Raw genomic sequence first — 20,746 nt, forward strand, 5'->3', positions numbered from 1 at the left:
GGGGGGCGTCCCTACATAGTCCGCCACCCAAGTTTTGGGTTGGCGGACTACTAAGGAGCCGGCGAAAAGCGAGGTTCAGTCAGGCTAATTTTCTGCTGACCTAGGGTAGAACTATCTACATCACTACCATCAGCACTTTCAATACTACAATTATAATGACTTGATCTGAGAATCAGACCTGTGCACAGCGGGATCCAGCATCAGCGGCGTCACAGACCAGCACCTCACAGTGCACGTACACGGTCCTCACCTCCCGGATGAAGCGGAACGCCTCGAAACCGAACCGCTCCTTGCCGGGGTCGTCAACGTCGTAGGTCTTCAATGTGGGGTCAGAGGCACAGCTGGAAGAGACGTGAAAAGAAAAAAAAAGATTGAATTGTCAAAGATCCCAACTTAAATACACTTTATCGTAATCATAGTAATTGCTGATGAATCAATGGCAATGATTGTGCTTGATCAGTTGATGACACGTTGCAAAGTCGCAAGTCGCAAAGACTACTCAGCGTGGATGGTGTGTACATTTTATAAGTTTTTTTGTGTGTATTTTTTAATGCATTTAAAAGCATGGTGTTAAGGTAACATGTTCCCGCTAAAGCCCTAACGAAATCCATAGTAAAGTAGCATCAAACATTTCTGCCTACCCGTCCCTGATGAGTTGATACTGCAGGCTGTCGTTGGGTGAAGGTGACATGGTGGCCTTACAGTTCAGCGCCAGTACGGAGAGTTTCTGCGCGTGTCCCTGCACCTCCAGCTGCATGTAGACGTGTTGGCGCAGCCTGAGGTGGATGGGGTACTGGTCCGCCCGGTACTGCCTCAGGTACTGCCGGGTGGGGAACATGGAGAGCCGGACCTCCAGCTGCCCGAACCCCTCCTCCGTGAAGTTCAGTCCGCCCGGGATGGGCAGGAAGGTCGAGTCCACCCACTCCTTACGTTCGTAGTTACATCTGTACGTAAGATACCAAAATGCGGATTTTATCTTTAAAATAATCTGTGCCATCTACAACTCACCAATATATTCTAAAGCAGAAGATCACACATTCAGGAAGAGAATCTATAACTCACTTGGATGTGATCCAGATGTCGCCCTCCCGGGTGATGACCCCGCTGTTCAGGTGGGTGCCCAGGATGTTGATGGTGTTCAGGAACGTCACGTACTTCGCACCGAAGGTCACCTGACGGGAGATGGCAGATTCTTTAGAATTTATAAAGCTCTGGCATCATCAAGAATTAGGTACTGCAGAAATTGAGTTTCCAAGAGGCTGCAATATCAGTGTCTCTGGTGATTGTTATATGCCTTGGTATGCTCATCGTTACTGTCTTCATCATCCGTATATCACAGGTCTAAAATTTACAGATGTTGTAGGCACACATACCTCGGTTCCACAGTCGTACAGCTCTGTACGGAACAGGTAGTGAGAACCGTTAGTCGTGGCGCCACAGTTCCGGTCAGGCCTCCAGTGAAGGTTGTTCAGGTCGATGTCGGTCAGCTGATCCTCCGGAATCGACAGTTCCATGTAGTCGTTGCTGCAGGTGGTGGAAGCTGTGGAGAAAAAATGACATAGATAAGAACAGGCTGTGTTGAAAGGAGACATGAAATGGCATCTTGTTACCATCTTTTAGTGGCATGATTTATGCAAATGAAGAACTTTGAATAAGTAATGAGAAACCAAAAATGTGTTAGCTGTAACGTTAACCGAAGGGCATTCATTGTTATAAGTATATGTTTGTAGTAAGATATAAGCTACACGATTACGTATATGACCTCAAAGTAACCAAAAAGGTGTAGAAGAGCCTTGAATGATCAGTTAAGCTCAGTGCTGTATTTTCGATAAAAGGTCTTTAACTGAATAAGACATCAATATTCACTTGTCTTACCTGACAATTCTGATACTGGTGCACGTGCTATATGAGGAAGAAAACACATGTGGATGATAATAGAATATGATAGTTATTATATCATACATAATATTTTGCTGACTTAAGTCAGGTCAAATTGTTATTAAGACCAATACCATTCTGAAACATCACTGTTAAAGGATGAATTGCTTCTTTAGTTATTGAGGAACGTCTAAAGATTAAAATAAGACTTGGTATTAAGATTTGATGCGAAGAGTAACGTGAGGCTAGATCGAGACGATCGCAATTTGAACTGCACATCAAGCTTGACTGTCACGTCAAGGAACTATGTATCCAGGGGTATTTAAGGGAGATTGGCTTGTAGGAAAAGCATCTGACAGGGCATAATGTCTGCCTTCATATATCACAGGTTACTTTCATCATATCTACTTCTTGGCAGGTTTCCTTGAATCATGAAAACTATACGTGCAGTTGCACTAATTAGTGTTTTAGTTCAAAATTCCGCACATTGGAAAAAAAGCAGTATAAAATATTGTGAAAATTGTCGATTATGGCAGGGCCTTTCCTTGGTGCTGAAAAGCCTGTCTAAGACACATTCAATTATGCAATGGTTCCCATACCTGTGCAGGTCCTGTAAAGCTGTAAAGAATATCATATGCTAATGAGCATGTACTACTTACCACATCGATGATAGTCAGCCCTGCTGGCCTCTCCGAAGACTCTGATGTTAGTTGTATCCCAGTCAATCACGTTGCCATGGTAACTACAGTCCGCTGCTATTTCTGCTGGAGACAGCACGCGGTCCCAGAGGTTCACTTCCGACAGTTCTCCGATGAATGACTGGCTTGCTTCGAATCCTCCCCCAACTCGGTCTTGATCCTGACCGAGAATCCATGTTCCGCCTCTGCGCACTCTTCCTCCCACTCTAAACCCCGAGCCTGAAGCCGTCAGGTCGCCGTCAACGTAGAACTGCCAGGCTCCATCACTGCTGCGCCAGGTAGTACACACGGTGTGCCACTCACCGTCCCAAACGGGTGGGTCTGCCATTCGGATGCTGTTTTGTACGTGTAACTGAATGCAAAAGATGACATGAGCCAAAAGATTCCAAAATATATATTTCACTTTATACCATGCTATGGATAAATCATCTGTTTTCTCATATGTCCGTCTCCTGCCATTTTGTTAAACTGAAATTTTGTCGGCAAATTGGACTAGTTATTTGCCTCTTTTTTAATGCAGGCCTTTAAAATTGTTTTATTTGGGTTGTTTTATTTGCCTTTCATTCTAGTCAAAATTCATTTTTATGATGAAATAAATTCTTGTGATTGACTAAACTATAACGCTATATCAGCTGGACATACTTGCACATAGTTTACATACATATCCACCATAAACAAGCAATAGACAGCAGAAGCTTAATATCAAAAGCGATTGTATACTTACTTGAAATCCACGATTAACAAACAAGAGCAGCTCGTTGTTATGTTGTGACACTGCGTAGCTGACCAGGCTGATCTGATTGCTGGAGGCCATGTTGGAGCGCATGTGCACACAGAGGGTAAAGCTGGTTAAGTCCCCAGACAATGTGGTCTCCATCCTGGCATAGTCATCAACGTCTCTTGGACCGGGGAAGATGATCTTCTCACCTGGTACAACTAACAAAGATTGAAGACATGTGTGACAATGTGGCTTAGTAGTGAAGCTAGGTGCTACTGTTTTACTGTGCACTGAAGCTAAGTGTTACTGGCTTCACTGTGTACTAAAGCTAGGTGTTACTGGCTTCACTGTGTACTAAAGCTAGGTGTTACTGTACTGGTTCACTGTGTACTGAAGCTAGGTGTTATTGGTTCACTGTGTACTAAAGCTAGGTGTTACTTGTTCACCATGTATTGATGCTAGGTGTTATTGGTTCACTGTGTACTGGAGCTAGGTGTTACTGGCTCACTGTGCACTGAAGCTAGGTGTTACTGGTTCACTGTGTACTGGAGCTAGGTGTTATTTGTTCACCATGTATTGTTATATTGATGCTAGGTGCTATGGGTTCACTATGCACTGAAGCTAGGTGTTACTGGTTGCCCAGTGCTGGCTGCCCTAGTTTCATAAATTAATACTGTTACATTAAAAAAAAACAGTAAATTAAAACCTGGCTTCAGTGCACATTGAGCCGGTGGCACCGGGTTTCAATGCACAGTGAATCAGTCATATTTTAAAAAAACTTTCTTGAGACATAAAATAAAGACGTTTGGGCGAAAACATGAAACAAAATGTACGAATCTTGGCACCTAGCTACTGTTTAAATCTTTACATGCACCACCACTAAACAAATACTACTGAGCTCAACAGAATTGGTGATGGCCACCTGTACTACCCTTACCAGATGAAGCTGTAGTTTGTGGGGTAAGTTTTGTAGTCGTGTCTGCATATTTGGTTGTCCCTGCAGCTGGTGCTGAAGTTGTTAATGCTGAATCTATAAATGAAAAAAAATACACAATTTTAAATGGTATATGCCAAAAGCGTGAATTAAGCTCACTGGTCAATCAATCAATCAATCAATCAATCAATCAATCAATCAATCAATCAATCAATCAATCAATCAATCAATCAATCAATCAATCAATCAATCAATCAATCAATCAATCAATCAATCAATCAATCAATCAATCAATCAATCAATCAATCAATGGCCTGGTCAAGTACCGGCCAACCAAACCGACTCCTACTCCATTACCATGGTTGGGGGGGCTGTTTTGTGTTAACTTGATTTCATACCTTTTGGTGGGCTCTATTGAGCGGTGGACATTGATAGTTTGCATTACACAGACTACCATATATAATATTGTAATGTAAACTCAAGCAGATATTAGTATGTCAACAGCATTAGAGACGAGCTAATGCATTACTGATTTGAACTGAATTCATGATTCACTTATAATAAATATCACTTCTGTAAGAGTAAAGTTGGCTTACCGACAGAAGCTCCGCAGTAGCCTAGGTGGCAGACAGGAGTCCTGGGTAGTTTGTACACGTAGTAACCAGCGCTGCAGGCCTTCACTCGGATGGTTGTTGACCACTGACAGGGGTTACTGCCCCAGTAGGCACACGCCTGGCGGGAGATTTCTCCATCGGCAACGCTGGGATGTTGTCCGCTCATCCACATCGGAGCATCCGTACCGCATCTGCGTGTTGACGGGGGTCGCTGTGTAGGCATTGAAGTACCGGCAGGATTCATGAAGCGGTACCACTCTCCCCTAAAGCCATTATCACAACTGTACCTCCTAACAGTGTTGTTCACACTCCTCCACGCCTGGTTTAGTACAGTGTAGCTGTTGCAAGGATCTAAAGAGACAACAGAGCGAGTAAAATTATACTACTAGAAATGACCGTCTATTTGGTAATATTTTCAAAGGAAATCTCTGCTACAGGTATATTCCCTGTCAACAATATGGATTCAGTACATAGCATGTACGTACTAGCCAGCAGCTGTCTTTGTTATACTAAAATGGGACTTTATACTATAATAAACGGGTTATTAAAGTCTAGCATCATTTGGGGAATTAAACGGAACTCTGATTTCCTTTTCTTTTTTTTCTTCTTCTCCTTTTTCTTAAACCGATGCGACTCAATGCCCTCCACAAAATAAATCAGAAGCTAAACATAGAGAACTTACTGCTATTTTGACGGCGGCTCTGAAGGGCTAGCTCATCAGTGTCTCCATTAATGTCTTCAATCTCTCCATCAGTATCAGTGCCTATATCTGTGCCGTCAGCGTCTCCAATGGTCTCGGTGTCTCCATCAGTGTCTGTAGTGCCTCCATTAGCTGTGTCTTCATCAGTGTCTTCAGTCTCCACATCAGTGGGTTTGGTATCAGTCTCTTCGAATTCAGTGCCTGTGTCTGTACCGTCAGCGTCTCCAATGGTCTGGGTGTCTACCGCAATGTCTCTAGTGTCTTCATCAGTGTCTTCAGTCTCTCCATCGGTGTCTTCGTTGTCTTCATCGGTGTCTTTAGTGTCGCCATTAGCGTCTTCGGTGTCTCCATCTTTGTTTTTAGTGTCTTCATCAGTATCTTCAGTGTTTCCATCATTGTCTTCGGCCTCTTCAGTGTCTCCAAAATCTTCTCCAAAGTCTTCGGTCGCCACAGCTAACGGACCGAGGATTCGGAGGGCCTCTAGCTCTTTTTCGGAGACGGCGCTGCCTGTATGTGTTTAAAAGGGTACATGAGAAAGCTGCTTGAATCATGTTACAATCCAATACAATCGCAACCTTGCAGTCACTACCTTCGCCAAGAAGGTTATGTTTTCAGAGGCGTTCGTGTATGTGTGTGTGTGTCCGTCCGTCCGTCTGTAAACACTATAACTTGAGAAGGCTTCAATGGATTGTTTTGATACTTGGTAGGTGGGTAGGTCTTAATAAGACCTCAAAATGATTAGATTTTGGACCCCCTAGCGGCTTGTTATGGTACTGCAGCTGAACTTTTTTTTATTCAGTTGTCCTCACAATCTGTAGAAACCCAGGGTACAAACAGCAGAGGGTAACCTCTACTGTTGATTATTGTAGAGGTTACCACCAGGTTTTGGCAATAGCATGAACATTTGTTTACTGTAAACAGCATAAACAACACCATGGCATGTGAAACCACAGTGCACTGAAATTAGCCAGCCTAAAGCCTTTGTAATAGTTATGGCTTCCTTCTCACGCATTGGAATGCGGGACATAAACGCTTTTTATCTTGAAAATCAACAGTTTGCATTATGCAAATAAGAATCCTAACCAATAATGTATGGGATAGCTATCGAACTGTTGCATTCTTAGTTATATGTCACTTCATACTATAGCTATATAACAATATAAAGCGTTGTTTTCCCTTGTCTTTTCCCTTCTTTCCCTGACATGTCGTAAAACGTGATGAAGCCATGCTACACAAGCAAACGTCGGCCTTTCTAGTTTGTAAATTGACTCTTTTAACATAAGAAGTCCCATCCAGCTCGCACAAGGTTTTGAATACGATGGCCAATATAAGCAAAACAAGCTAATAATTTGCACATTCAGATGGAATCGCTCTTGAAAAAAGCCGATGCTATCCAACATACAAAACATAATTGGAGCTATGACAAGATCCTTCTTCCTCTTTTAAGAGCCCACATTCATGTTGTTGAATATTTTGGCTACTGGGGAGAGCTGCATAGCGCGTATGGGCCTGTGTACTAGTGGTGAGTTAGTGGATGATCCGTTAATAATAGTCCATTGTCCCTAGCCAAGTGGTCACCTCAAAGAGTCTGTAGGTCTTACACTTTTGCAGCCGCTCGCGACGCAAAGGTCTTTAGTGGTCGCGGCCTCAACGGTTTCTTCATGCATCTTCTTATCACTTATGTTTGTTTGTTATTTTTATCTTTTTTATTCCAATATGTAATCACCAGACGTGGTGACGACACACTCAAGTTTTTTTTTTCAACTTATATTAATGCCGCCACCAACACAGGGGACAAATACATGACAGGACAATACTTATATACACCTGAGCTAAGTGAGGAAAGTCGTGTTAAGTGCCTTTCCCAAGGGCACAAGATCGGTGGCATGTCAGGACTCGAACCCGGGACTCTTGGTTCCGAGTCGCGCACTCTACCGCTACGCCACACGACCCCACCTCTTATCACTTATGCTTCCATATGACGATATGCACAAAATGGTACACTTTTCTGTCATCATTCGTCTTCGGATCACAGTCCAAAGCATACCACGAACTCGTGTATATAGTCCTTATGGCAGAGTTAGCAATTACATGCGGCCATGAAATAAGCATAAGAAACTTCTTACCAGTCAATCCAGAAACGCAGAGACCCAAAAACACCAGGGAAAAGAACTTCAAGTACATTTTCTCCATTTTTGTCCACAGAAGTGCGGAGAAAAGTAACAGCAGACCTAAGAGTGCCACCGGTCACCTCGAGGAAATAACAGGTGGGGAAAATATGGCGGAAGGAAAACTGGGGGACTGTCATTGGTCAGTGGTTGTTATCTGACTAACATCACTGCCAAAGTTACTGATCCGAAGTACACGTACGTGTTTAGAAATGAATGTCTAGAATGTCTTCCTTGACCCTAGGGGGTAGTTTTGGGTGAAGTAATAAGTATAGGGCAACTTCACAATGGATTCTGGACGCATTTGACGTCTATTCTAACTAACTATTCCATTACTCACTGCTGGTCTTTGAAAATGGACATGTGGTTTGTAGTTTTAGACAACGTAGGAGAGGACAAACTCTCAGATGCCAAAAATACAAAAGACACTGACATCATAAAATGACCTCTATCAACACAAACACACTGTGATGTGTTTTCCCTTGGCTTGGCAATAACCAAAAGAAAAAAAGCCAGAATGTTTTAACAACAGTTTCAAAGACACTCGACACCATACCAAGAACGTCTTATGTCCGGAATGTTATCTTGTCAACTTTCACACACCTGTATGTCTTCCTTATCTGTTTGCCTGCTATATAACATAGGCCCCGTTCACACGAATACGCTGTTTATAAGCGCTTTCGATCCAGATTCCACCGGATTCAAATGGCCCCATCTGAACGCTCCAAATCGCATTGAAAGCGCCTTGATCCCAAACCACCTTGGGAGATAGTTTCGAACCGGTTTCACTTGATCACGATATATATATATATACACCCCACTCGTAGTCCTACCTCCTCTTCCCTACACCCCACTCGTAGCCCTCCCGACTCTTCCCCACACCATCCACTCGAGCTCATGTCCGGACATTCATCTTCAACTGATTCGAGAGAAAATACAGCTTTGTTATGAATGCTTTTCTGCTTGATGATATGATACTAATGCCGTTCTGCCTAAATTTGATTTTCTGTCTGCCATTTTCTTATATACCTGAATGTGTTACCTCTGATAAGGAAGTCGTTTGCAGCCGCAACGTAAACAACAACGGCACTACGGTAGTGTCTAGTTATGCGTGTCACGTATCTTAGATTCTTATCTATGGCAACGTTAAATCATCGTACGTCTTCACATTGGTGCGAACTGTTCTCTGTATGCATCGCTTAACCGCTCAAACATCTAGAGGCGATGTTTATAAGCATGTTGCTCTGTCAGGGGTGCCTCCTGGCGATTTCAGGCGACCTGCATTCTTCACTCGCTCTTTGCCCCAAGGACACGAGTGTAAAAGTTCAGAAGGGTGCAAAGTTCAACGGCCTCTGCCGGCCATTTGTCCAGGGGTACCGGTAGTACCAGGGTGTGGTAGGTACTATTCCTGAGGTGCCAGGAGTTAAGTGGTACAGTATCGTGTCTTGTTGAGAAGTAGGTTTGCATACAATAGCTGTCGCTACGAGCTGGTACGAGTAGTTTTGGTCACGCCCACTACCATTTGATCAGACAGGGGTAGTGCCAGGGTGTGGTTGGTACCTCGGAGGTGCCAGGGGGTATATAAAGTGGCACAGTATCGTGTCTTGCTGAGAGTACGTCTGCATACGATAGCGATAAGCTGCCGCTGCCAGCCGGTAAGAGTTTTGGTCACGTATCAAAAATTATCTGCTTTAAGCGTCGGACGCCCAGATTCCCAGGACTGAGGTGAGTGCTAGACGTCTAGACAGGATCTAGGACACTAGTACTAGACCTGTTGTTAGTGAAGCCAGTAGATTGCAGGTTGTAAAGACTGTAAGTTGTTTGCACTCAGTATACCCCGCATCGAAAGCCCCAATGAAGTACTTACATTGTGCATAGAGTAAGTATAGATCATAACAAACACAATTCACCGTGACTAAGAGAAATTCAACATGTTTGACATTGTGTTGGCCGTGCCCCAAACGCCCATGATTTAAACCACTTATTTAGTAAGGTCATGGCCTGAAATGCAGCCTTGGATCCCCGGAAAGTACAGATAACAAGGCTGGGTTTCAGGTTAGTTAAATGATTTGTGTTTGCATATAATCCTCAATCTCAAATCAAAGCCCTACCGAGCATGCTAGCTCCGAGTCAAACATAAACAGACACTGGAGTGTAGAGTGTCTCGGAACCATCTAAAGCCAAATATCACCGCCATGTTATCAAAAAGCCGGGCGTTTGGTGATTATTTGCCATCGCTCGCTGGCCGGGTCCCGCTATTTCCGGATAGCATGCATTGCATGGTTAACGTTTGTACCCAGGTATATCCAACTTGATGTAACTCGAGCTCATATGTAATTCCAGAGTTGCAGCCCCTAAACGAAGATGTTGTCAACTTTGATCACCCTCACAACATTGTTTGTGCTGTCGAATGGTATGTACTGTATTTACCAAGTAATATGTAGTGTAAATCCTGTAAGTTACCGACGTTTCTTTACAATACAAAAATGAACTGTGCAAAATAAGCGAATAGTTGACAGATAATTGACACATATGCAACATCTTATTTGCAAAAATTTAATAAATTAATCATCAGTCGGCCATGTATATTCAGGTGCCGTCAAGTCTAGTTATTGACACGGTTGATATTTATGATTAAGGTTGTGTTTTCCCGTTTAATAGCTCAGTCATGGGTGCCCTCTGGCTATCTTCCCGTGGACTTCACCCTCACATTCTCAGCCCCACAAATGGTGTATGACGTTTGCAGTCGTAGTTTTACCCAAAGGTTGGACATATTTTAGCATAGCGTCATACACACATAACTACACTCTCGCTTAAATGTTACCTGTTCAACTCTTAATTTTTACTAAGAAATTTTAAATCAATATATAGATAATGTCTGTGAGGGTAAACATCGACGTTTGACTTTATTCAAGGCATTTTTACGTATACGATAGTCAAAAGTGTCAATCGCTTCATAAATTCGACTGTTTGTGCTGTTCTTTTACATGTATTCTTGGTTAGTGTTTTGCATTGTTTAGTAATATTAGTTTTATTCGTATAAGTGGTGGCGCTAACATAAGTTACCCAACTTGAGCCCGTCGTCACTTTGTCCTGTACCCTTATTTTGTTTACTGTATGCTTAATAAACAAAAAGTGTTTTTCTCTGACCGTCACTAGTGCTCGGACTGTTTCTGTGGACACCACTGGTGTCTCGGTGACGCCTGGTGAAACTGCGAACGACCCAACCACCATGACTATCACTGGTGCATCGTCAGGTAAGTTCATTCGGGTACCACAACAATTAGAATGACCATCTCTGTTTGTTTTTACGTTTCCCCATCACTTTACAGGACTTGTCTTTTTCTAGTAGCACTATGGAGCGTTTTCACATTTGCATATTACTGTATCAAATTTCAAGTGTTTTGACAGATTCAAAAATTCAACCCTTTCAAATAACCGCAACTGCATGACTGTAATTTGAAGAAGAGAATACTAAAATGGTGCTGAGAAACACGCTGATAATGTTGTGTACACTTGGGGTACGTATACGATCCGTTTAAATGCAAATTAGGACACCGACATGGCTGTGATGAGTGATTATGTAAGCAAATTTATTGAATCTATTTTGTCTCTTCCAGGTGACATGTTCACCATTTTGATGGTAGACCCAGACACGCCCGCTGCTGATGTCGGCACGACAGAAAAACCGCTGCTCCATATGCTGATCACAAACATAACGGTAAACATGGTCCCTTTCTCAGTTGCTAGCTTTCAGTTTCTCAGTTGCTCGATCTGGACATGCAGTAGTCCCTCTCCCATTGGTCAAACCGTTAATTGATTACCATGCTATCATTGATTGAAGTGCTGATTGTTTTAATGTTGAACTTTAAACTGCTATTTTTAGGTAATTAGTGTGTAACGATATGGATTTTATCGAATAACTTATCAATTTTAATTTGTTATGCCAGAAATGTTAAGAAAGCAAATTGTACAGCAAGACACAATTTAGCCAACGGCTACAAGCTCTTGTTTGTTTTCACAAATATACCATTTAATTGATTGATTGATTGATTGATTGATTGATTGAACTTAGAATCGGTTTACGTACTTGTTTAGAACGCAGACCCAACTACCGGAGCGGTGCTTCAGTCGTACCAAGGCCCGATGCCCCCACCCTGTTCGGGTGACCACACCTACCACTACCTGCTCCTGAGACAGACCGCCGCCTTGTCTCTGACCGTGAATGATCTCCCAAACTACACTCCAGACTGCACCAACCCTCGTCTTCCCGGCCGGTATGTTGTTACTGACTTTTAAAAACTACAAAACAACCAACGATTCATCATATCACAAAAATCTAGCTTACCAAAATTTCGGCTGTATTCATCAGCCATATTCATACCCATATCCAATGACCCATTTTTGACACCTTACGTTCTTAGGACATTATTTAATGTCTTCGAATTGGATACGAACCAGGCCACTAAAATTGACAAACTTTTTCAATCATCAGAAGTAGGCTGAAACTGATGTAACGAGTAATTCATCTTTAACAACATAGGGAGGTGTGCCTGTGCGTAAAATGATGAATGGTTTGGTTTTGATGCTCTAATCGTGAAGTATTTATCATAGTTTTGCTCATACCTCTCCTTTATGTAGGTGTCTTTTTGAAGTGGCGAACTTCATTTCGTCCAACCAGCTGACCCCAGTCGGTTACGTCACCATGGTGGGAACCACAGACGGATATGTGCGTTACCAGTACGTTAACAACAGAGGTGGGCTACTTTTGTTGTTTGCCTCCATGCAGCTGGCACTGTGTGTGATGTTTGGATGGTGCACGTTTCAATTGTCCTTAATTCTCTTGACCTAGTCTCTACCCGGGACACTATATGTAAGTTTTAGCAGAAAGAAAATGCAACATTTTTAAAACGCCAATTGAGCCTGGTATGGAAAGTAAAAGCTGTTAAGATTTCTTTTATGACATCGTGTCGCTTTTTAGGCATCTGCATTTTGTGACCTTTGACAGGTGCATGCTTGATTCAAGTACAAGGTACATGTTTGAGTAATAGTGTGTAGATATAAACTATTATGATTTTGCAAGGTATTATATTGTTCTTATGTTGTTCCAGGGATCAGTGAAGCACAGGCCTGTCAAGGGCTTGATGGGTACGATCCCTGTCCGACAGCGCCTCCTGGCAGCAGTGGAAAGAAAGTCATGATGTCGATGTCCGCTGTCATGGTGGCCGCCTGGTGTCTGATAGTCAGTTTTATCTTCGTCCATAACTAGAGTGTGCTAAGATGACCGTGCCATTAACACATATACATCTACCATAACAGATTTGTTATTTAGACTTGTGTTTTTCATCACTTCTGAAGCAAGCTCTTCGCTATCAGCCAGTCGAAAAATACAACAGGTTCCATCTTATTTCGTTCATCAATACATTAAGTTGGTTGGTTTTGTTGCTTTATCGTTTTATTCTATAAATTTATATTAGCTTCATATATTTTTTGTGTTGTAAGAGAATTTCTGTTCTCAATGTTTGCTGTTGTTTTCATAGTGTGACCTTAAAAACGAAAATTAAATGTACATCATTTTATAATAGTTAAACACCATTTATGGTTATAAAAAGAACCAGTTATTGAAACTGTACAGAATGTGTGTGTGTCTGTGTGTCTGTGTGTCTGTGTGTGTGTGTGTGTGCGTGTGTGTCTGTATGTGTGTGTGTGTGTGTGTCTGTATGTGTGTGTGTGTGTGTGTGTCTGTTTCTCTCTCTCTTTCTCTCTCTCTCTCTCTCTGCGTGTGGACAGCATAATCGATAACTCGGACGCTCAGTGAAGGAAGTCGCCTAGCGATTTTTCAGTGACCTACACCCAATCGCTCTTTGCTGCAAAGGCACGGGGATACAAAATTCAGAAGGGCACCACAAGAAGTACTTGGTGCAACATCTTCTGTCATTTGGCTAGATCAGGAACGATTAAGACAAGCTTAAAACCTCGTTGATCACGTAGGAGTTTGTGACAGACGGTGATTGACACTATTCCGAGGTGCGTGCCAGGGCCTACGTGGTACAGTACCGAGTCTTGTTGAGACTGAGGTAGGATTATATACATAATCATGGATCAATAAGCTGGTAAAGAGCAGCATTTGTCACGCAAGATTATGTACCTCAGCGGACACACGTCTACCACATCTGGACAGACATTACCCAGTACAGAGGTGAGTGTTGGACCTGTTAACGTTGTTGGTGGAGTCGGTAGATTGCAGATTATATAGACTGTTAGTTGTTGCACTCAGTATTACCAGCAATCTTACATGTATAAGTAAACAGGACCCGTCGTATCGTAAACGAGACCATTTCTAGCCCCAATGAAGTGACGTTGTGCATAGAGTGAGCATAGAGCTTACAATAAACACAATTCATACTATAAAGCGATTTTTCAGGGTAATTTAATAGACTTATCGTAAGAAGTAGGGTTCTTCCCGGTGTGAGTAGTTTAACTATGCAAGTTACTGTACGAAACTGTTGTGTTACGCCTAAAGGCGGTTTTCTGGTTATGCGAAACAAACAAAAAACAAATAGGTATTGTGATAGGCATTTTTCAAACGCCATAATTAAATCACTTATTGCGCAGAGTGGTTTGTGTTTGAATAATATTCAGTCATAAATTAAGCCCAACCTACTCAGACGTAATGAAATACTGGAGCGCAGATTTTATAGCAATTTCGATCGCGTCAAAACTATGTCTCAAATCGATTACATTGAATAAACGTTTATACGACTACAATGCGTCAATCACGTCATGAAAAAAATGTATATTGCACAGATCTAGACATTTACGTTTTTTCCGTTACGCTAAACAAAATGATAGAACGTTAAGACACAACGTAACATTAGTCGAACGTAACGTTAATCAAAATGATACAAAATTTTGATAGTAATTCACAAATCTGAGCAGAATGAAAGCCACAAGACAAGATGTCAAAGGGCATTGTCTGGATCCGGCTGGACTGTTTATTAATTTATATATTGAAAAATATTTCATGATTTACATTTCCTACTTTCACGGTAAACAATTTACGTCTATCTACGTCATCAAAAGGACCAAGATCCTTTGTACTGAAACTTATACACAAATAAACAAAAAGGGCATCAAGTCTCATCACATGTCACTCATTTATGCACATGAATCTGCCAGTTCTTCTAGCGTCGGTTATGGAGACGTCGGTGTGTCAGATCTGAACTTGAAGTCAGATATCATCATAATATCATGGTCATGTTATAAAATGGCCACCAAAGCTACGTTTGTTTACACTGATTCTTGCGATTATGATACAGAGATACATTGCCTCCTGGTATGCTAGATTACGATGCAAATATACGAGCTAGAAGGACACTAGAGGAGGAAATTGTGGCTATTCTACCGTCGCCCGCTGGTCGGAGCCTGTGCATCCATCCAGCTGGATGTAACGTCGCCACAGTTGCAGCGCCTGAGCGGAAATGTTGTCAACGTTAATCGCCACCACAACACTACTTTTACTGTCAAATGGTACGTAATGTAGTGTAGATCCTGTAGAATAACATTTTCTACACAATAGAAAATTAAGCAAGCATAGTAAGAGACGAATTTGACAAATTGTTCACCTATCTTATTTACTAAATTCTAACAAATTAATCATCAGCCATGTATATATACGTGCAGTTACGTCTGTTGGCACGTTTGACTTTCATGATTAAGGCTGTGTTTTCCCGTTAGCTCAGTCATGGGTGCCCTCTGGCGATCTTCCCGTGGACTTCACCCTCACATTCTCAGCCCCAGAATCCGTATACAACGTGTGCAATCGAAGCTTTACCCAAAGGTATTGCGTATTCTAGTATAGCGCCATACTCTGACCGCTAAAATACAACATTGGTTTAAATTTGCCTATCCAACCCTTTACTTTTTATTATGATAATATGACGACGATTTCTGTAAGAGTAAAACATTGACATTTGACTTTGTTCAAAGCATTTCATGTATACGTTAGTCTTACTGTTTTTCTTTTATCGTCACTAGTGCTCGGACTATTTCTGTGGCCACCACAGGTGTCTCGGTCACCCCTGGTGAAACTGCCCACCACCCCACCGCTATGATCAGTGGTGTATCGTTACTAGGCAAGTTCATACCACATTCACGTTTTCTCAATGCTTCACTGGACTTTACTCATGGACAAAGTTTCTAGTAGACCTACAGAACGTTTTAATATTTCGTCATTGCTGATTTCACCGCCATGTTGTTGTACCTATTTGCATTTTACGGATCAGAATCAAATTTCAAGTTTTGGGGCTCTTTCAAGTAACCGCCATCGAGCGCCAGTAACTCAATGAGTAACCAAGATGATACAATTGCAAAATGTACTGAGAAACCTTCTGATGAAGCACAAAAATGCTTTGTATATTTGGGGTATGATCCATCGAAATGTAAATTAGGACACCGACATGGCTGATAGACTCCACGTGCTTATAACATATATATGTGAAGATGTAGACACATAAATCTACATGTATATTGTCCTTTCAGGTGACTTGTTCACAATTCTAATGGTTGACCCAGACACGTCTTCTCCTGATGTCGGCACAACAGAAAAACCGCTGCTCCATATGCTGATCACAGACATAACGGTAAACATACTATACCACGCAGTAGCACGCAGTCCCTCTCTCATTGGTCTAACCATTATTAATTGCCATGCTATCATTGGTTGAACTTCTAATTGTGACAGAAATTCAGAATCGGTCTACATACTTGTTTAGAGTGCAGAACCGGGTACAGCATCAGTGCTTGAACGGTACCGAGGCCCGATGCCCCCGCCTTGTTCGGGTGACCACACCTACCACTGCCTGCTCCTGAAACAGACCGCCGCCTTGTCTCTGACCGTGGATGACCTCCCAGGATATGCCTCACATTGCACCAACTATGGTCTCGCCGGCTGGTAGGTTGTTTTTTTACCATTACAAACTACCAAGCAAACTGTGATTCATCACAAGAATTTAGCTAAGCGCACTTTCGGCTGCATTCGTCAACCATGCCATATACAGCCTTCCTGCCATTTTACCGTCTTCAAATCTAATACAAAACATGTATGAGCTACTCAGCTAACTTTGGTGGATTAAAATGTTGTAAAAATTTTTCAATTATCAAAACTGGGGACTGAAACCGATGTAATGATTAAGTTTTTAATCTTAAAGTTAGATGTTCTAAATGCTTCATTTTCACTATATATAGCTAACACTTGCTGACGAGGGAGAGACCGGCCTATGATTAGCATAAATTGGTATATAAAATGGTTTGTTTTGGTTCTCAGACCGTGAAGTATTTTTCCTACCTTTTTTCTTTATGTAGGTGTCTTTTTGAAGTGGCGAACTTCATTTCGTCGAACCAGCTGACTCCTGTTGGTTACGTCACCATGGTGGCAGCCACAGACGGATATGTCCGTTACCAGTACGTTAACGGCAGAGGTGGGCTTCTCTACGTTGTAATTAGCACTGTGCATCTTTCACATATACCAATATAAAGAATTGTTTTCCCTTGTGTTTCTGCTACTTTCCCTGCCATGTCGTAAAATGTGGTGAAGCCGCATCCGCTACATTTGCTCTAATGCAAATGTTGGCCTTTCTAGTTAACATATGTCAGATATTTGATATCATAATAGGGCATCAATCGTTTCATCTTGCTCTTATTTTTTCCTAGGAATCGGCGAGGCAGAGTCTTGTCGAGGACTTGATGGCTACGATCCCTGTTCAACGTCGACAGCGCCCCCTAGCAGCAGTTCTGAGAAAGACACGACAGAGCCCCCTAGCAGCAGTTCTGAGAAAGACACGACAGAGCCCCCTAGCAGCAGTTCTGAGAAAGACACGACAGAGCCCACTAGCAGCAGTTCTGAGAAAGACACGACAGCGCTCCCTAGCGGCAGTTCTGAGAAAGACACGACAGAGCCCCCTAGCAGCAGTTCTGAGAACGACACGACAGAGCCCACTAGCAGCAGTTCTGAGAAAGACACGACAGCGCCCCCTAGCAGCAGTTCTGAGAAAGACACGACAGCGCCCCCTAGCAGCAGTTCTGAGGAAGACACGACAGCGCCCCCTAGCAGCAGTTCTGAGAAAGTCATGATGTCGCTGTGTGCTGTCATGGCGTCCGCCTTGTGTCTGATATTCAGCTTTATCTCCGTCCTTAACTAAGAGTGTGCTAACATGACACAACATCACCAACATAACTTCATGTATACTTCAGAGTTGTGATAAAATCCCAGTATTTTTTCCTTCAAATATCACTTGAAAATCCATCAGGAAATACATAGTAGATTCCATTTCATTTAGCAGACCAATTTATTCAGACGGTTGGCTTTGTCACATTATGTAGCGTTTTACTTTCAATCAGCAACAACAAACCATATGCCATTGATATTACCTCATTTATCCATGGCTTCACATCTGGACATAACATTGTTGCCTTGCAATCGTATCCTACAGAACTTATCAATGCAATCGCTATGAAATAAATGTTCAACAAATCACATTAAGGTTCACATCGACTCTTACTGACACTAAAGACTTTACTCAGCGCGTTGTCCACCACAATGAACCTCCCGTCCGCCATCGCCTGTACTCCGTACGGCTCTCGTAACCCGTCGGCCGGCGCCGCCACCAGCCGACAGAACCCGAGTCGGTCCCGAGGATCGAAAAGTTGAACTCTCCGGTTCCCCGCGTCTGACACCACGATTTTACCCTGCTTGTCCACTCCCACACCACGCGGGCGCTCCAGGCGGCCCAGCCACTCGCCCCTGCCTGCTATCCGCGTTTTAAAGCCACTGTTCAGGTCGTAAACTTTGATGCAGTGGTCGTACCAGCACGACACTAAGATCTCTCCGCGACCGTTACAAGCCACTTCGTTGGCAATCGGTCCAACATGGCCGGCTAGCATGATGCCACCGCCTCTGCGTTCTCCTTTCGCTGAGAAGATCCTCACTCCTAGCTGATCTGAAACCGCCACGACTCCGTACGTTCTGTCAACAGCGATACTAGCCGGTCTGACAAAACAGGTGTCTTCGCCGAAGTGTCCGGTAAATCTGCCTTTGAAGTCGAACATATTTACCGCGTTGTTGATCTGGTCAGTGACAAAGAACATGTTGCCGACAGCCGCGATGCCTGTCGGACAGGACTGTGTGTATCCGTTAATTCTCGTGGTGAACGAGCGGAGGAACAATCCATTGTTGTCGAAGACCTGTATCGAAAGAAATAACATAGGTACAAGGTAATTTAAATGCATAATTTAACGTCCTGGCTTTAGGTATTGAAATATAATGTGATACGTGTTTCTGAACACGTATAAAGTGAATTTTGTATGCATGAAAAAGCATTCGCATGTCCTCTTATATTACATGCGCACCTATTCTTTCTATTTAAATGTGCAAATTCTTTTGTATACCAGAATTACTAGAAGATTTGGTTTAGTAGTCAACTATTCTTGTAAAATCATGATACGGATTTGCCCACACCTGTATCCGTTGGTTGCCTGTATCCGCCACGAAAATCTCTCCTAAGTTGGACACAGTGACGCCCGCCGGGCGGTGGAACTCCCCGTCATCCCTGCCGAACTGCCCGAAGTGCTGGCTGATCCGGGACGTGTGCTGTTTGGTGTCGAACACGGCAATGGTGCTGTCCTTCTTAGCGAACGTCACTCGCCGTTCCAGCAACCCGAACGGATTCAAGGGAGAAACTTCATCGGAAACCTGTAGCATATAAGATAAAATAGAATAAAATGAAAGGGAAACAGTTTGAGCTAGCTACTTAAATACAATCATGTAATAGTTTCTCTCATTTCTTTCTTCGTTTTGCGGAACCCAGTTTGTAAGAAATCAATTAAAAACGTTTCATGTAGTTTAGAACTACATGTATACTGCCTATAGTTTTGCATTGAGGTTAGATCACCCCCCCCCCGAATTCCAAATTGGAGACATTTGGAATTCTGAAGTTTCAGAAATGGTTACTTGGGAGAATATTTGCCGGAATTCATACATGTATGAATCTTCAGTTTCTACTGTGAATCATTCAGAAAATAGTACTATTTTCTCTTGTATTCGAATCTACCTTCACATAGATTCGTTACGGTAAACTCACTTGTTGGACAGTACATTGCGGTGGCAAACAAAAATAATAACGATTATACATGGAAAACAATTTTGAGATATATCAAGATTATAATTTCAGAAATGACTACTTAATGATACTTAAACTTACCTCCTGTGTAGCTTTTACGTCCCCCATCTTTGAGTAAGACGGAGATAAACAAATGCCGTGTTTAGACACTCCGTTTACACCTGTTTACCTGACTACGACGTAAAAGTAGCAGCCAATTTAGCAACCCATTCGGCAGCAAGAGCCCGCAGCAACAATACGCACGGTTAAAAAGTACCATCAGTTAGCGTCAAGAGATTGATCTGATGCATCCATCTGTACATAATGCTGTAAAATCAACGGTGATGTATTTCAGAAAGATTTGCAACTTAGTTTTTGTATTTACGTAAAATATGCGTGCGCTCTGCAGCTGCAGCTGGGTGCAATGGCAGCCTGCAAAAACTGGACAAACCGGTTCTGCCATGAGGACAAGACAGCGTGTGTTGTTCCTGGCAACTGAAAAGTTGTCTCACCTCACAAGAACTGCACTGCTCCTTCTAGCGGAACGTATAGGCACTGCAGCGTGGATGCACGCACACAAACATAGATGCCAAACAAATACAATGTGGACTTATCTTCAACGACGTTATTGACATGGCGGCCGCTAAGTATGATATAAAGGTTAAGCTGGCCTAGGCTAGCTGACATGTTCGATGTTGTGAACAAATGCTTTATTCTAGATTGCTGTATTTGGTATGTTAAATATGAAGCTAAATTATTGAGATTATCATGAAAGTTCATCTGTGTTGGTAGTAATCATAGTAAAACGTTAAACTTTATTCTAAAACACTATTTACAGGGATCAAATTTTCAGCGACCACTGTGGTCGCTGAAAATTTGAT

At 42.5% G+C, this 20,746-nt stretch overlaps 3 protein-coding genes across 3 annotated transcripts in view; 1 reads left to right on the forward strand and 2 right to left on the reverse strand.

The window, feature by feature from the left end:
• Window positions 1-7,801, reverse strand: part of LOC109470471 — a 12,169-nt gene extending 4,368 nt beyond the window's left edge. The window contains exons 1-11 of the mRNA XM_019769434.1: window positions 7,669-7,801; window positions 5,525-6,049; window positions 4,825-5,193; window positions 4,232-4,324; window positions 3,301-3,512; window positions 2,538-2,928; window positions 1,876-1,902; window positions 1,374-1,540; window positions 1,063-1,172; window positions 642-944; window positions 179-341 (exon numbers count right to left, since the gene is read on the reverse strand). Of these exons, the coding sequence (XP_019624993.1) occupies window positions 179-341; window positions 642-944; window positions 1,063-1,172; window positions 1,374-1,540; window positions 1,876-1,902; window positions 2,538-2,928; window positions 3,301-3,512; window positions 4,232-4,324; window positions 4,825-5,193; window positions 5,525-6,049; window positions 7,669-7,735 (2,427 nt within the window). The 5' untranslated portion in view covers window positions 7,736-7,801. The remainder of the gene's footprint in view (window positions 1-178; window positions 342-641; window positions 945-1,062; window positions 1,173-1,373; window positions 1,541-1,875; window positions 1,903-2,537; window positions 2,929-3,300; window positions 3,513-4,231; window positions 4,325-4,824; window positions 5,194-5,524; window positions 6,050-7,668) is intronic.
• Window positions 7,802-9,396: 1,595 nt separating this feature from the next.
• LOC109470479 (mucin-5AC-like) lies at window positions 9,397-17,909 on the forward strand. Its single transcript, XM_019769442.1, has 13 exons — window positions 9,397-9,435; window positions 10,054-10,123; window positions 10,372-10,474; window positions 10,870-10,967; window positions 11,331-11,431; window positions 11,809-11,987; window positions 12,352-12,467; window positions 12,822-12,942; window positions 15,748-15,837; window positions 16,247-16,352; window positions 16,485-16,663; window positions 17,074-17,189; window positions 17,422-17,909. Exons 2-13 carry the CDS (start codon window positions 10,075-10,077, stop codon window positions 17,907-17,909), a joined length of 1,746 nt encoding a protein of 581 aa, XP_019625001.1. The 5' UTR covers window positions 9,397-9,435; window positions 10,054-10,074.
• LOC109470477 (tripartite motif-containing protein 3-like) lies at window positions 17,418-20,292 on the reverse strand. The gene is made up of 3 exons (XM_019769440.1): window positions 19,968-20,292; window positions 19,226-19,459; window positions 17,418-18,951 (listed from the first exon to the last, which is right to left on the reverse strand). Exons 1-3 carry the CDS (start codon window positions 19,992-19,994, stop codon window positions 18,247-18,249), a joined length of 966 nt encoding a protein of 321 aa, XP_019624999.1. The 5' UTR covers window positions 19,995-20,292; the 3' UTR covers window positions 17,418-18,246.
• Window positions 20,293-20,746: the final 454 nt, after the last annotated feature.

The sequence above is a fragment of the Branchiostoma belcheri genome, unplaced genomic scaffold (genome assembly GCF_001625305.1).
Source record: "Branchiostoma belcheri isolate BF01 breed outbred unplaced genomic scaffold, Haploidv18h27 scaffold226, whole genome shotgun sequence".
Lineage (NCBI taxonomy): Eukaryota > Metazoa > Chordata > Leptocardii > Amphioxiformes > Branchiostomatidae > Branchiostoma > Branchiostoma belcheri.